This window comes from Salmo salar, chromosome ssa01 (assembly GCF_905237065.1).
Source record: "Salmo salar chromosome ssa01, Ssal_v3.1, whole genome shotgun sequence".
NCBI lineage: Eukaryota > Metazoa > Chordata > Actinopteri > Salmoniformes > Salmonidae > Salmo > Salmo salar.
In genome coordinates, this window is record NC_059442.1 from 11,271,125 (window position 1) to 11,288,022 (window position 16,898).

Sequence of the window (16,898 nt, forward strand, 5' to 3'; positions counted from 1 at the left end):
GGAATACCTATGTAAGAATGCTGTTAATTGACTACAGCTCAGCATTCAGCACCATAGTAGCCTCCAAGCTCATCATTAAGCTTGAGGCCCTGGGTCTCAACCCTGCCCTGTGCAATTGGGTCCTGGACGTCCTGATGGGCCACCCCCAGGTGGTGATGGTAGGAAACAACATCTACACTCTGCTGATCCTCAACACTGGGTGCGTGCTCAGCCCTCTCCTGTACTCCCTGTTCACCCATGACTGCACGGCCATGCACACCTCCAACTCAATCATCAAGTTTGCAGACGACTCAACAGTAGTGGGCTTGATTACCAACAACGACGAGACGGCCTACAGGGAGGAGGTGAAGGCACTCAGAGTATGGTGTCAGGAAAACAATCTCACACTCAACGTCAACAAAACAAAGGAGATGATCGTGGACTTCAGGAAACAGCAGAGGGAGCACCCCCTATCCACATCGACTGGACAGTAGTGGAGAAGGTTGGAAGTTAACTTCCTTAGTGTACACATCACAGACAAACTGAAATGGTCTACCCACACAGACAGTGAGGTGAAGAAGGCGCAACAGCGCCTCTTCAACCTCAGGAGGCTGAAGAAATTTGGCTTGTCATCTAAAACCCTCACAAACTTTTACAGATGCACAATTGAGAGCACCCTGTCGGGCTGTATCGCCACCTGGTACGGCAACTGCACCATCCTCAACCGCAAGGCTCTCCAGAGGGTGGTGCGGTCTGCACAATGCATCACCAGGGGCAAACTACCTGCCCTCCAGGACACCTACAGCACCCGATGTCACAGGAAGGCCAAAAAGATAATCAAGGACAAAAACCACCCGAGCCACTGCCTGTTCACCCCACTACCATCCAGGAGACGAGGTCAGTACAGGTGCATCAAAACTGGGACCGAGAGACAGCTTCTATCTCAAGGCCATCAGACAGTTAAACAGCCATCACTAACACAGAGAGGCTGTTGCCTACATACAGACTCAAATCATTAGCCAATTTAATAAATGGATCACTAGTCACTTAAAAAATGACACTTTATTAATGTTTACATACAGTGGGGCAAAAAAGTATTTAGTCAGCCACCAATTGTGCAAGTTCTCCCACTTAAAAAGATGAAAGAGGCCTATAATTTTCATCATAGGTACACTTCAACTATGACAGACAAAATGAGAAAAGAAAATCCAGAAAATCACATTGTAGGATTTGTAATGAATTTATTTGCAAATTATGGTGGAAAATAAGTATTTGGTGAATAACAAAAGTTTATCTCAATACTTTGTTATATACCCTTTGTTGGCAATGACACAGGTTAAACGTTTTCTGTAAGTCTTCACAAGGTTTTCACACACTGTTGCTGGTATTTTGGCCCATTCCTCCATGCAGATCTCCTCTAGAGCAGTGATGTTTTGGGGCTGTCGCTGGGCAACACGGACTTTCAACTCCCTCCAAAGATTTTCTATGGGGTTGAGATCTGGAGACTGGCTAGGCCACTCCAGGACCTTGAAATGCTTCTTACGAAGCCACTCCTTCGTTGCCCGGGCGGTGTGTTTGGGATCATTGTCATGCTGAAAGACCCAGCCACGTTTCATCTTCAATGCCCTTGCTGATGGAAGGAGGTTTTCACTCAAAATCTCACGATACATAGCCCCATTCATTCTTTCCTTTACACGGATCAGTCGTCCTGGTCCCTTTGCAGAAAAACAGCCCCAAAGCATGATGTCTCCACCCCCATGCTTCACAGTAGGTATGGTGTTCTTTGGATGCAACTCAGCATTCTTTGTCCTCCAAACACGACGAGTTGAGTTTTTACCAAAAAGTTCTATTTTGGTTTCATCTGACCATATGACATTCTCCCAATCCTCTTCTGGATCATCCAAATGCTCTCTAGCAAACTTCAGACAGGCCTGGACATGTACAGGCTTAAGCAGGGGGACACGTCTGGCACTGCAGGATTTGAGTCCCTGGCGGCGTAGTGTGTTACTGATGGTAGGCTTTGCTACTTTGGTCCCAGCTCTCTGCAGGTCATTCACTAGGTCCCCCCAAGTGGTTCTGGGATTTTTGCTCACCGTTCTTGTGATCATTTTGACCCCACGGGGTGAGATCTTGCGTGGAGCCCCAGATCAAGGGAGATTATCAGTGGTCTTGTATGTCTTCCATTTCCTAATAATTGCTCCCACAGTTGATTTCTTCAAACCAAGCTGCTTACCTATTGCAGATTCAGTCTTCCCAGCCTGGTGCAGGTCTACAATTTTGTTTCTGGTGTCCTTTGACAGATCTTTGGTCTTGGCCATAGTGGAGTTTGGAGTGCGACTGTTTGAGGTTGTGGACAGGTGTCTTTTATACTGATAACAAGTTCAAACAGTTGCTATTAACACAGGTAACGAGTGGAGGACAGAGGAGCCTCTTAAAGAAGAAGTTACAGGTCTGTGAGAGCCAGAAATCTTGTTTGTTTGTAGGTGACCAAATACTTATTTTCCACCATAATTTGCAAATAAATTCATAAAAAATCCTACAATGTGATTTTCTGGATTTTCTTTCCTAATTTTGTCTGTCATAGTTGACGTGTACCTATGATGAAAATTACAGGCCTCTCTCATCTTTTTAAGTGGGAGAACTTGCACAATTGGTGGCTGACTAAATACTTTTTTGCCCCACTGGAGCTTCCATTACTCATCTCATATGTATATACTGTATTTTATTCCATCTATTACATCTTGCCTATGCCGCTCGGTCATCACTCATCCATATATTTCTGTGTACACATTCTTCTTCCATCCTTTTACAATTGTGTGTATTAGGTAGTTGTTGTGAAACTGTTAGATTACTTGTTAGATATTACTGCACTGTCGGAACTAGAAGCACAAGCATTTCGCTACACTCGCATTAACATCTGCTAACCATGTGTATGTGACCAATAAAATTTTATTTGATTTGTGTTTTTTGTGGAACTTGAAAAAAATGCCCTGAATGTAAAATAACGTTTTTAACAGGTTCCCATGCTTTTAAAATAATGGTTCTGTTCTGGAACAGTATAGATCACTTTCATTCCAGCTTCTGATTCTGTTACTTGAAAAATGATCTTATTTTTTGGTTTTCGGTTCTATTCCCTGAACCGGTTCCAACCAGATGGGTTCATAATTCGTCACACCTACTTGGTCATGTCATTGACATTCTCGGCGGCGAAGAAGAAAGTCTGGAAGCGCTGGTGGCACATTTGGAAGACACTGGGGAGAGAGAAAGAAAGACAGACACAGATAGACAGGAGGAGAGAGAGAGAGCGGGGAAGAGTTAGGATTGTGGTGGCTAATTTCTGCATTACCAAACGAGGAGAGTTACAAACACACCAGTCCGAGTTAACTACATCTTTAATAATTAAGATACTTTTGCAAAAGCACTTGACCTTCAATGATGCCATTGAAAAGGGAAGGTTCCAACACAATGGCTACTGAGATATTTTATACCCAAGAATCCACCCCTTCAACGTACATTGACGAACCACAGATACATACAATGGGTCACAAGGTTAAGTTTTGTATGAAAAGATATCTATAAAACACAGCAGACAGCAACTGCTATCTCAACAGTGTTCATTATATAGACCAGTGTCTGGTCTCCCTAGAACCGTCCCTCCCTGGTACGGTATTGAACATAACTATTAGCTCATGTCCTCTGGAATGCTTTTTAGACGTTCTTATCAAAATACACCATAAATCTCCTCTATCAGTGCTATCTCATAGAGGCCCATCCTCAGTAAGACACCTCTTGTTCCCACTCCTGGACAAGCTCACTGAGGGGAGTGACCTGCGCACAGACATTGTGGAGACAAATAATTGGTTCCCCATTAATCACGCCATCCCTTCACATGGTTTAAGAATAGGTAAAGAAATTCACATATGAAGACAATGTTTCACTCAGTCCTCCTCTCTTGCTGATATTCTGCATAGCAACAGAGACATGTAAAAAACAAGTCTGACCTCTCCCCACTCTGGGCTCCAAGTGACTGAGCCCCAGCTAAGGGAAACGTGCAACTGAAACATACCAGAGTCCAAAGGACACTTTCTAATGACAAGTATCTCACATAAGCATATTATACTAATAAAACATCTTAATTATCTATGTTACCCAACTAATTCTGATTCATCCACCACAGGATTCTGGGATATTAAATTGCTATTTGAACCCAGATGTGACTACACTACGGTTGTATTCATAAAACCTCTTAGAGTAGAAGTGCTATTCTAGGATATGTTTAGTATTTTAGATCATAATTACATGGGTCATTTTTATTTAACTAGGTAAGCAAGATAAGAACAAATTGTTATTTACAAAGACGGCCTAGGAACAGTGGGTTAACTGCCTTGTTCAGGGGCTGAATGACCGATTTTTACCTTGTCAGCTGGGGATTCGATCTAGCAACCTTTCGGTTACTGGCCCAACGCTCTAACCACTAGGCTACTTGCCGCCACAGCCTGATCCTACTATGAGATGATCTAGGATTTGGTTTAGTATTTTAGATCATAATTACATGGACAGACCTGATCCTACAATAAGATGCTTTATGAATACGGGCCAGGTCCTAAATCACTTACAGTTGAAGTCGGAAGTTTACATACACCTTAGCCAAATACATTTCAACTCAGTTTTCACCATTCCTGACATTTAATCCTAGTAAAATGTACCTGTCTTAGGATCACCACTTCATTTTAAGAATGTGAAATGTCAGAATAATAGTAGAGAGAATTATTTATTTCAGCTTTTATTTCTTTCATCACATTCTCTGTGGGTCAGAAGTTTACATACACTCAATAAGTATTTGGTAGCATTGCCTTTAAATTGTTTAACTTGGGTCAAATGTTTCCGGTAGCATTCCACAAGCTTCCCAGAATAATTTGGGTGAATTTTGGCCCAATCCTCCTGACAGAGCTGGTGTAACTGAGTCAGGTTTGTAGGCCTCATTCCTCACACACGCTTTTTTAGCAAAGTTTCTATTGGATTAAGGTCAGGGCTTTGTGATAGCCACTCCAATACCTTGACTTTGTTGTCCTTAAGCCATTTTGCCACAACTTTGGAAGTATGCTTGGGGTCATTGTCCATTTGGAAGACCCATTTGCAACCAAACTTTAACTTCCTGACTGATGTCTTGAGATGTTGCTTCAATATATCCACATACTTTTCCTTCCTCATGATGCCATCTATTTTGTGAAGTGCACCAGTCACTCCTGCAGCAAAGCACCCCCACAACATGAACCTGCCACCCGTGTGCTTCACGGTTGGGATGGTGTTCTTTGGCTTGCAAGCCTCCCCCTTATCCTCCAAACATAACGATGGTCATTATGGCCAAACAATACTATTTTTGTTTCATCAGACCAGAGGACAGTTCTCCAAAAAGTATGATCTTTGTCCCCATGTGCAGTTGCAAACAGTAGTTTGGCTTTTTTATGGCGGTGTAGGAGCAGTGGCATCTTCCTTGCTGAGCGGCCTTTCAGGTTATGTCGATATAGGACTCGTTTTACTGTGGATAAAGATACTTTTGTACCTGTTTCCTCCAGCATCTTCACAAGGTCCTTTGCTGTTGTTCTGGGATTGATTTGCACTTTTCGCACCAAAGTACGTTCATCTCTAGGAGACAGAACGCGTCTCCTTCCTGAGCAGTATGACGGCTGCGTGGTCCCATGGTGTTCATACTTGCGTACTATTGCTTGTACAGATGAACGTGGTACCTTCAAGTGATTGGAAATTGCTCCCAAGGATGAACCAGATTGTGGAGGTCCCCAATTTTTTTTCCTGAGGTCTTGGCTGATTTCTTTTGATTTTCCCATGATGTCAAGCAAAGAGGCACTGAGTTTGAAGGTAGGCCTTGAAATACATCCACAGGTACACCTCCAATTGACTTAAATGATGTAAATTAGCCTATCAGAAGCTTCTAATAACATGACATCATTTTCTGGAACTTTCCAAGCTGTTTAATGGCACAGTCAACTTAGTGTATGCAAACTTCTGACCCACTGGAATTGTGATACAGTGAATTATACAATGGGGGGAAAAAGTATTTGATCCCTTGCTGATTTTGTACGTTTGCCCACTTACAAAGAAATGATCAGTCTATAATTTTAATGGTAGGTTTATTTGAACAGTGAGAGACAGAATAACCAAACAATCCAGAAAAACGCATGTCAAAAATGTTATAAAATGATTTGCATTTTAATGGGGGAAATAAGTATTTGACCCCTCTGCAAAACACGACTTAGTACTTGGTGGCAAAACCCTTGTTGGCAATCACAGAGGTCAGACGTTTCTTGTAGTTGGCCACCAGGTTTGCACACATCTCAGGAGGGATTTTGTCCCACTCCTCTTTGCAGATCTTCTCCAAGTCATTAAAGTTTCGAGGCTGACGTTTGGCAACTCGAACCTTCAGCTCCCTCCACAGATTTTCTATGGGATTTAGGTCTGGAGACTGGCTAGGCCACTCAAGGACCTTAATGTGCTTCTTATTGAGCCACTCCTTTGTTGCCTTGGCCGTGTGTTTTGGGTCATTGTCATGCTGGAATACCCATCCACGACCCATTTTCAATGCCCTGGCTGAGGGAAGGATGTTCTCACCCAAGATTTGACGGTACATGGCCCCGTCCATCGTCCCTTTGATGCGGTGAAGTTGTCCTGTCCCCTTAGCAGAGAAACACCCCCAAAGCATAATGTTTCCATCTCCATGTTTGACGGTGGAGATGGTGTTCTTGGGGTCATAGGCAGCATTCCTCCTCCTCCAAACACGGCGAGTTGAGTTGATGCAAAAGAGCTCCATTTTGGTCTCATCGGACCACAACACTTTCACCCAGTTGTCCTCTGAATCATTCAGATGTTCATTGGCAAACTTCAGACGGGCATGTATATGTATTCTTGAACAGGGGGACCTTGCAGGATTTCAGTCCTTCACGGCGTAGTGTGTTACCAATTGTTTTCTTGGTGACTATGGTCCCAGCTGCCTTGAGATCATTGACAAGATCCCCCAGTGTAGTTCTGGGCAGATTCCTCACCGTTCTCATGATCATTGCAACCCCACGAGGTGAGATCTTGCATGGAGCCCCAGGCCGAGGGATATTGACAGTTCTTTTGTGTTTCTTCCATTTGAGAATAATCACACCAAATGTTGTCACCTTCTCACCAAGCTGCTTGGCGATGGTCTTGTAGCCCATTCCAGCCTTGTGTAGGTCTACAATCTTGTCCCTGACATCCTTGGAGAGCTCTTTGGTCTTGGCCATGGTGGAGAGTTTGGAATCTGATTGATTGATTGCTTCTGTGGACAAGTGTCTTTTTTACAGGTAACAAGCTGCGGTTAGGAGCACTCCCTTTATGAATGTGATCCTAATCTCAGCTCGTTACCTGTATAAAAGACACCTGGGAGCCAGAAATCTTTCTGATTGAGAGGGGGTCAAATACTTATTTCCCTCATTAAAATGCAAATCAATTTATAACATTTTTGACATGCGTTTTTCTGGATATTTTTGTTGTTATTCTGTCTCTCACTGTTCAAATAAACCTACCATTAAAATGATAGGCTGATCCTTTCTTTATCAGTGGGCAAACGTACAAAATCGGCAGGGGATCTAATACTTTTTTCCCACCACTGTAAGTGAAATAATCTGTCTGTTAACAATTGTTGGAAAAATGTCTTGTGTCATGCACAAAGTAGATGTCCTAACCGACTTGCCACAACTATAGTTTGTTAACAAGAAATTTGTGAAGTGGTCGAAAAACGAGTTTTGATGACTCCAACCTAAGTGTATGTAAACTTCCGACTTCAACTGTATCTCATCACACTTGACACTTCATGTGGCAAAGGGTACTCACTACTTCCTCTTGTGTTCTCCTGCGCTCTCTATGTTGTAGCTGGAGATATGAACCAGGCCCTCTGCTTTCTCCTCCTGGCAATGACAAACAAATAAATAGGTTAAATCAACCACAACTACTGCTGCCATGATAGTAAGTAAGTAGCCTTGTCCGAGCCAACACGGCCCACAGGGCAGGACCCCATTTCCTGTTTCTGTAGCGTGAGACAGCTTGATGTACAAGTACACCCCCTGGACGCTAGTCTACCACTGTGCCTTACCCCCAATTAATGCTGAGTGCCAAGCATTTTTAAAGTCTGCAGGGGATCGAACCCGCAACCTTCCAATCTCAGGGCAGACACTGGGGCGCTGCTGCCATGATAGCCTGGTTAAACCAGACTGAACCCTACAAGCACAGTGTTCTCTCGGGCTTACCCAGGCTACTTATCACAATAAACAGGGTCTAAAAGACAGAGAGAATGACAAAAATCACACTGCAAAGTGGAAACCTGTTTAGGCTGATAAAACAGAACTGTGTACAACCACATGCAAATAATACTATCACTGTGAGACATGATATTATTGGGCCTCTATAACATTACATGCATAATGATATGCTAATATGATATAATAGCATATTGTCTATTATCAGCTGGAGCCAGCCCAAGGACTTGAGGTGAAAGTAGTTTTCATAGCTGACACAATTGCACTTTAACTGTACATTGACGTGAGCAGATCCCCTGTCAATTCAAAAAGACAAATAAACATTCAAGTTAAATAGGTGTATTTCAGTGATGTGAAATATTCAGAACGTTGCCGATAGAAATGTAATGAATAGAGTCGCCGTGATTCCCCATTCATCGTGATGCACAATGTTCTCTTCCTCACAATGCATTTCTATCTGAATGGTCTGTAATGTTGCACCATCCTGAACAACCATTGTTCTGTCACTGTTACCATGTTCTAGAAGTAAACCTATGATAAAGTAGCATACTGGATTGTGTAGGTCTGTGTGTAGAGCCATTTGTTTTGTTTACAAGTAACCATCATGGTTGATCGTTGTGCGCGCATCCCGACATCAAAAAGCTCTGTAGCTCAAGATTCTTTTATATTTTACTTTATGTCACTAGGCAAATCAGTTAAGAACAAATTCTTATTTACAATGACGGCCTAGGAACAGTGGGTTAACTGCCTTGTTCAGGGGCAGAATGACATATTTTTACCTTGTCAGCTCGGGAATTCGATCTTGCAACCTTTCGGTTACTAGTCCAACACTCTAACCACTAGGCTACCTGCTGGTTACTAGTCCAACGCTCTAACCACTAGGCTACCTGCTGGTTACTAGTCCAACGCTCTAACCACTAGGCTACCTGCTGGTTACTAGTCCCACGCTCTAACCACTAGGCTACCTGCTGGTTACTAGTCCAACGCTCTAACCACTAGGCTACCTGCTGGTTACTAGTCCCACGCTCTAACCACTAGGCTACCTGCTGGTTACTAGTCCAACGCTCTAACCACTAGGCTACCTGCTGGTTACTAGTCCAACGCTCTAACCACTAGGCTACCTGCTGGTTACTAGTCCAACGCTCTAACCACTAGGCTACCTGCTGGTTACTAGTCCAACGCTCTAACCACTAGGCTACCTGCTGGTTACTAGTCCAACGCTCTAACCACTAGGCTACCTGCTGGTTACTAGTCCAACGCTCTAACCACTAGGCTACCTGCTGGTTACTAGTCCCACGCTCTAACCACTAGGCTACCTGCTGGTTACTAGTCCAACGCTCTAACCACTAGGCTACCTGCTGGTTACTAGTCCCACGCTCTAACCACTAGGCTACCTGCTGGTTACTAGTCCCACGCTCTAACCACTAGGCTACCTGCTGGTTACTAGTCCAACGCTCTAACCACTAGGCTACCTGCTGGTTACTAGTCCCACGCTCTAACCACTAGGCTACCTGCTGGTTACTAGTCCCACGCTCTAACCACTAGGCTACCTGCTGGTTACTAGTCCAACGCTCTAACCACTAGGCTACCTGCTGGTTACTAGTCCAACGCTCTAACCACTAGGCTACCTGCTGGTTACTAGTCCCACGCTCTAACCACTAGGCTACCTGCTGGTTACTAGTCCCACGCTCTAACCACTAGGCTACCTGCTGGTTACTAGTCCAACGCTCTAACCACTAGGCTACCTGCTGGTTACTAGTCCAACGCTCTAACCACTAGGCTACCTGCTGGTTACTAGTCCAACGCTCTAACCACTAGGCTACCTGCTGGTTACTAGTCCCACGCTCTAACCACTAGGCTACCTGCTGGTTACTAGTCCCACGCTCTAACCACTAGGCTACCTGCTGGTTACTAGTCCAACGCTCTAACCACTAGGCTACCTGCTGGTTACTAGTCCCACGCTCTAACCACTAGGCTACCTGCTGGTTACTAGTCCAACGCTCTAACCACTAGGCTACCTGCTGGTTACTAGTCCCACGCTCTAACCACTAGGCTACCTGCTGGTTACTAGTCCCACGCTCTAACCACTAGGCTACCTGCCGCCCTGAGTCTGGACCTTGACGAACCACAAAAACACCAGACTGATGGCTATAGCTATGATCAACAAGTATATTATTCTTCTGGGTTTATCTGCCTCTATTTGGGGTATTTTATCTTGCCTCGCTGGCTTGGTAGTTTACTAGGTTATCAATCCTCTGATGCACATTTGTGATGTTGTAGACGATAACCATCTGATTACGTTTTTGTTAACTTGTATGAGCTGTATTTGAAGTTACACAATATTTTATCAACAGAGAACTTTCTGATTCCCAATTGCGCGCTCAGCTTTTCATGGCACAGAGTCAATATGTATACCATCCTTTTTCCTGTCCTTTTTTGTAGGATGAAGGGATAGGGGTGGGGGGGTTGGAGGTTCTCCAACTATCCTAGTTCCTCTTCTGCATGTGCACGTACAGCATCCCATCTATCCACAATGATTTCTATTAGCAACGATGAGGTAATAAATGAATGCGTTCACCTGCTGGCTGGTATACCAGTAGAGAGTGGGACCCTTGAGGACGAACCAGAAGCGCTGCCATTTCTGGGTCATGAACACACTGCTCTCCTTCCTCTTCTTCCACAGCCAGCCGTCACAGTCGGGCTGAACCAGCTCACGACACGACACACGCCTCCTGCTCGTCGCTGTACTCTTGCCTGGGGGGGAGGGAGCGAGAGGAGAGAGAGAGAGAACAGAGAGGGGGACAGAGAGCAGAGAGGGGAAGGATAGAAGATTGATAGAGGAGAGAGGGAGAAGAGAGAGAGAGAAAGAAAGTCAAGGTTTTTGCGTGGCCTATGTTCATACAAATCTCAGTGACATAATGCGGGAAAGTAAATACATAATCTAAATAAGGAAGGTCGGGAAAATTAGACTAAACCAAAGACCTACCTTTTGTAGACATCTTTTTTGGTTCTTTATCCTCCTAAAAGGGGAAAACAGAACAGTCTTATTCAAATGTTCAAGTCTAAATTGTGTCTGCAACTACAGCATGGAAAAAAATCTGTGACGAAACACCAATATCAGTCAAATTCATTTTCTATGTGAAATGAATGAGGAAACAGAGGGTGTGTCTTTCGCTCACCCCGTGTCCGCCCATCTCAGGGCAGGAACTGATGCTAGCTCTGGTTAGCTCTAATACCCGGGGGGACGGACTACTGGGGGGCGCAGAGCCCTCTCCCCTGGGCCTGGGGCTGAACCTGGACCCCTTCAAACTATTGGTGTCTCCTAGGGCAAACACACACACACACACAGAAACACACGCACACACAGAAACACACACACACACACACAGAAACACACACACACACACACAGAAACACACGCACACACAGAAACACACACGCACACAGAAACACACACGCACACAGAAACACACACACACAGAAACACACGCGCACACACACACACACACACACAAACACAGGTGAGAAAACCTTTTATACGACACAACTACGGTTAATATGGCCTTACCGATCAATATCTCACAACTGTGTGTAACTAACATTTAGTCTCCAACAGTCCTACTTTAGCTGCTATTTATTTACTGGGGTCAGGTTCTCTCCAGTACCATACCAACTGCTTGTGGATGCCAGGACCCTGATAGGCTATCTACAGAAACATGTTATGGGGATCAGCAGAGTACTTTGTTCTGATACTAAATGTAATGATAGCTACATAGCGACGCTTGTTCTAATGAAATCAATTAGGTGACTTTTATGATTATTTCTTGCAAATGCCAGGTAGGCTAATCCTTCTAAAATATATCCTAATGGCCTGTGTGACCTGGCCCGCCTTCTACCCAAATATGGTCATGTCTAGGGTTCTGACCTGCAGACAGGGATGAGAGCTCCCCCTGGTGGTGGGAGTGTGAGGTGTATGTCAGGCTGCTGTCCAATCCCCTGTCATTGGAGAGCTCCGACTCCTCCTGGCCCATGTGCTGGCTCACCACTGGCCCCTGAACCGCTGCCCTGCATACAGAGAGAGGGGACACACGTCATCACACTAACACCCTTATCACCCAGGCTCTACGGACACAACACCACTATCTACACACACCACCCACGTGTTCAACACCACCCACGCTCTACTCTGTCCTCTGGGTGGCAGCCTTGTTCAACACCACCCACGCTCTCCTCTGCCCTCTTGGGTGGCAGCCTTGTTCAACACCACCCACGCTCTCCTCTGTCCTCTGGATGGCAGCCTTGTTCAACACCACCCACGCTCTCCTCTGTCCTCTGGATGGCAGCCTTGTTCAACACCACCCACCCTCTCCTCTGTCCTCTGGATGGCAGCCTTGTTCAACACCACCCACGCTCTCCTCTGTCCTCTGGATGGCAGCCTTGTTCAACACCACCCACGCTCTCCTCTGTCCTCTGGATGGCAGCCTTGTTCAACACCACCCACGCTCTCCTCTGTCCTCTGGATGGCAGCCTTGTTCAACACCACCCACGCTCTCCTCTGTCCTCTGGATGGCAGCCTTGTTCAACACCACCCACGCTCTCCTCTGTCCTCTGGATGGCAGCCTTGTTCAACACCACCCACGCTCTCCTCTGTCCTCTGGATGGCAGCCTTGTTCAACACCACCCACGCTCTCCTCTGTCCTCTGGATGGCAGCCTTGTTCAACACCACCCACGCTCTCCTCTGTCCTCTGGATGGCAGCCTTGTTCAACACCACCCACGCTCTACTCTGTCCTCTGGATGGCAGCCTTGTTCAACACCACCCACGCTCTCCTCTGTCCTCTGGATGGCAGCCTTGTTCAACACCACCCACGCTCTCCTCTGTCCTCTGGATGGCAGCCTTGTTCAACACCACCCACGCTCTCCTCTGTCCTCTGGATGGCAGCCTTGTTCAACACCACCCACGCTCTCCTCTGTCCTCTGGATGGCAGCCTTGTTCAACACCACCCACGCTCTCCTCTGTCCTCTGGATGGCAGCCTTGTTCAACACCACCCACGCTCTCCTCTGTCCTCTGGATGGCAGCCTTGTTCAACACCACCCACGCTCTACTCTGTCCTCTGGATGGCAGCCTTGTTCAACACCACCCACGCTCTCCTCTGTCCTCTGGATGGCAGCCTTGTTCAACACCACCCACGCTCTCCTCTGTCCTCTGGATGGCAGCCTTGTTCAACACCACCCACGCTCTCCTCTGTCCTCTGGATGGCAGCCTTGTTCAACACCACCCACGCTCTCCTCTGTCCTCTGGATGGCAGCCTTGTTCAACACCACCCACGCTCTCCTCTGTCCTCTGGATGGCAGCCTTGTTCAACACCACCCACGCTCTCCTCTGTCCTCTGGATGGCAGCCTTGTTCAACACCACCCACGCTCTCCTCTGTCCTCTGGATGGCAGCCTTGTTCAACACCACCCACGCTCTCCTCTGTCCTCTGGATGGCAGCCTTGTTCAACACCACCCACGCTCTCCTCTGTCCTCTGGATGGCAGCCTTGTTCAACACCACCCACGCTCTCCTCTGTCCTCTGGATGGCAGCCTTGTTCAACACCACCCACGCTCTACTCTGTCCTCTGGATGGCAGCCTTGTTCAACACCACCCACGCTCTCCTCTGTCCTCTGGATGGCAGCCTTGTTCAACACCACCCACGCTCTCCTCTGCCCCCTGCATGGTCTCCACACCACCCACAGGGAGAAGGGGCACACTGTATCACACTACAGCATCACTAAAGAAGACTGGGAGGGGCCAACAACGAACACATTGCTATAAAAACCTGAAGCAGGAAATAAAAACATAAAGACGGGTTGGTTGTTTAGCAACAAAACAGAAGTGGATGGCGTACACTGTTGACAACAGGTCAACTATTTAGTCTCCAATGTTTATCCAAAACAAATATATTTCAGCCATATTAGCATAGATATGACATCAGTCAAAACAAGACATGGTATCAAGAACCAAATGAAACGCGTCACTTTACGACCCCTCCAGTCTGTCATTGTTGCTAACAATCTGGTCATCCAGGATGTCAACACCACACAGACTTCTGCTCCATAGAAGCCTGCGCATCATTTATGGTGACGCTGGAATCTTACACATCTATATCAAGTTAGGCTATTTTTAGAGGTCTGAACTAATAGCAATTTTAGATCATTGCACAGGTTATAAAAGCAATTGACAATCTCTCATTTTAGGGTGAATTTGTCCTTTAAAAATGCTCTTAAGTGTGGATCTATAATTTGAACTAAAACTTCTTAGTAGTCAGACCTAGTCTCAACTCCCATTGGATATCAGACTGAGTCAAATGTTTTTCAGGAATTAGCACAAAACACAGTATAATTTAGTACTCTAACTCACCAGACCTCTGCTGGTTTCCAGTGAGTGTACTGTGGTCAATGACAGACTATGGCAGCCTTTACGGCATTTGCAACATGACATTGTCACACAGCCAATGGTCCATTACAGAGTCATGCTGCCTGTTGCCGACAGGTCAGTCAAGTCCATGCGAGAGGAAACATTTTGGATATTTCTTTTAAAAATCACCCATTATAGACAGGAAAATGCTTTAGACTCAAACTACTGTGGAGTTTCTGGCTTAAAAACGCTCTTTCCATTGAAAAATGCTCAACTTCATTTGATAAAGATAAAAAAATATGTTCAAATGGTTGTTTCAAAATGCTGTATTTCAACCAGTGGAGGCTGAGGGGAGGATGGCTCATAATAATGGCTGGAACGGAGTCAACGGAATGGCATCAAACACATGAAAGGGAAAATTGGATACCTAGTCAGTTGGACAACTGAATGCAATCAACTGAAAAGTGTATTCCACATTTAACCCAACCCCTCTGAATGTAGGAGCATTGGGAAAGTAACAGAGAGGTTGCTGGATCGAATCCCCGCGCTGACAAACCATGTGTTTGATTTGATACCATTCCACTTATTCCGCTCCAGCCATTACAACGAGTCCGTCCTCCCCAATTAAGGTGCCACCAACCTCCTGTGATTTCAACCCTATCTGAAGGAGTAGTAATACCGGTCTGATGTGTGATGTGTGTGTGTGTCTGATGTGTGTGTCTGATGTGTGTGTGTCCTGTGAGTTTGTGTGTCTCTGCACCCTCCACAGCAACTTGCCCAAGCCTCCCCCATTTCTCCTTCACACAAATCTAGATGCAAAATCTGGACCCCTACAAATCAGCTGGGCTAGACAATCTGGACTCTCTCTTTCAAAAATTATCCACCGTAATTGTTGCAGCTCCTATTACTACTCTGTTCAACATCTCTTTCGTATCGTCTGAGATCCCCAAAGATTGGAAAGCTGCCGCGGTCATCCCCCTCTTCAAAGGGGGAGACAATCTAGACCCAAACTGTTATAGACCTATATCTATCCTACCCTGCCTTTCTAATGTCTTCAAAAGCCAAGTTAACAAACAGGTCACCGACCATTTCGAATTCCACCTTACATTCTCTGCTATGCAATCTGGTTTTCGAGCTGGTCATGGGTGCACCTCAGCCACGCTCAAGGTCCTAAACGATATTATAACCGCCATCGATAAAAGACAATACTGTGCAGCCGTATTCATCCACCTGGCCAAGGCTTTCTACTCTGTCAATCAACGCATTCTTATTGGCAGACTCAATAGCCTTGGTTTCTCAAATGATTGCCTCGCCTGGTTCACCAACTACTTCTCTGATAGAGTTCAGTGTGTCAAATCGGAGGGCCTGTTGTCCGGACCTCTGGCAGTCTCTATGGGGGTGCCACAGGGTTCAATTCTCAGGCCAACTCTTTTCTCTGTATACATCAATGATGTCGCTCTTGCTGCTGGTGATTCTCTGATCCACCTCTACGCAGACGACACCATTCTGTATACATCTGGCCCTTCTTTGGACACTGTGTTAACTAACCTCCAGACAAGCTTCAATGCCATACAACTCTCCTTCCATGGCCTCCAACTGCTCTTAAATACAAGTAAAACTAAATGCATGCTCTTCAACTGATCGCTGCCTGCACCAGCCACCCGTCTAGCATCACTCCTCTGGACGGTTCTTACTTAGAATATGTGGACAACTACAAATACCTGGGTGTCTGGTTAGACTGTAAACTCTCCTTCCAGACTCACATTAAGCATCTCCAATCCAAAATTAAATCTAGAATTGGCTTCCTATTTCGCAACAAAGCATCCTTCACTCACGCTGCCAAACATACCCTTGTAAAACTGACTATTCTACCGAACCTTGACTTCGGCGATGTCATTTACAAAATAGCCTCCAACACTCTACTCAGCAAATTGGATGCAGTCTATCACAGTGCCATCTGTTTTGTCACCAAAGCCCCATATACTACCCATCACTGCGACCTGTATGCTCTCGTTGGCTGGCCCTCGCTACATATTCGTCGCCAAACCCACTGGCTCCAGGTCATCTATAAGTCCTTGCTAGGTAAAGCCCTGCCTTATCTCAGCTCACTGGTCACCATAGCAGCACCTACCCGTAGCACGCGCTCCAGCAGGTATATCTCACTGGTCACCCCCAAAGCCAATTCCTCCTTTGGCCGCCTTTCCTTCCAGTTCTCTGCTACCAATA

General features: G+C 45.8%; 1 protein-coding gene across 2 annotated transcripts in view; it reads right to left on the reverse strand.

Annotated features, from left to right (window-relative positions):
• LOC106612959 (connector enhancer of kinase suppressor of ras 1) overlaps positions 1-16,898 on the reverse strand; it is a 99,447-nt gene that overhangs the window by 17,046 nt on the left and 65,503 nt on the right. For both annotated transcript variants that reach the window (XM_045714239.1, XM_045714238.1), the window contains 6 exons: positions 12,199-12,338; positions 11,453-11,595; positions 11,260-11,293; positions 10,852-11,027; positions 7,852-7,925; positions 3,159-3,230 (listed from right to left, as the gene is read on the reverse strand). In XM_045714239.1, coding sequence (XP_045570195.1) covers positions 3,159-3,230; positions 7,852-7,925; positions 10,852-11,027; positions 11,260-11,293; positions 11,453-11,595; positions 12,199-12,338 — 639 coding nt within the window. The remainder of the gene's footprint in view (positions 1-3,158; positions 3,231-7,851; positions 7,926-10,851; positions 11,028-11,259; positions 11,294-11,452; positions 11,596-12,198; positions 12,339-16,898) is intronic.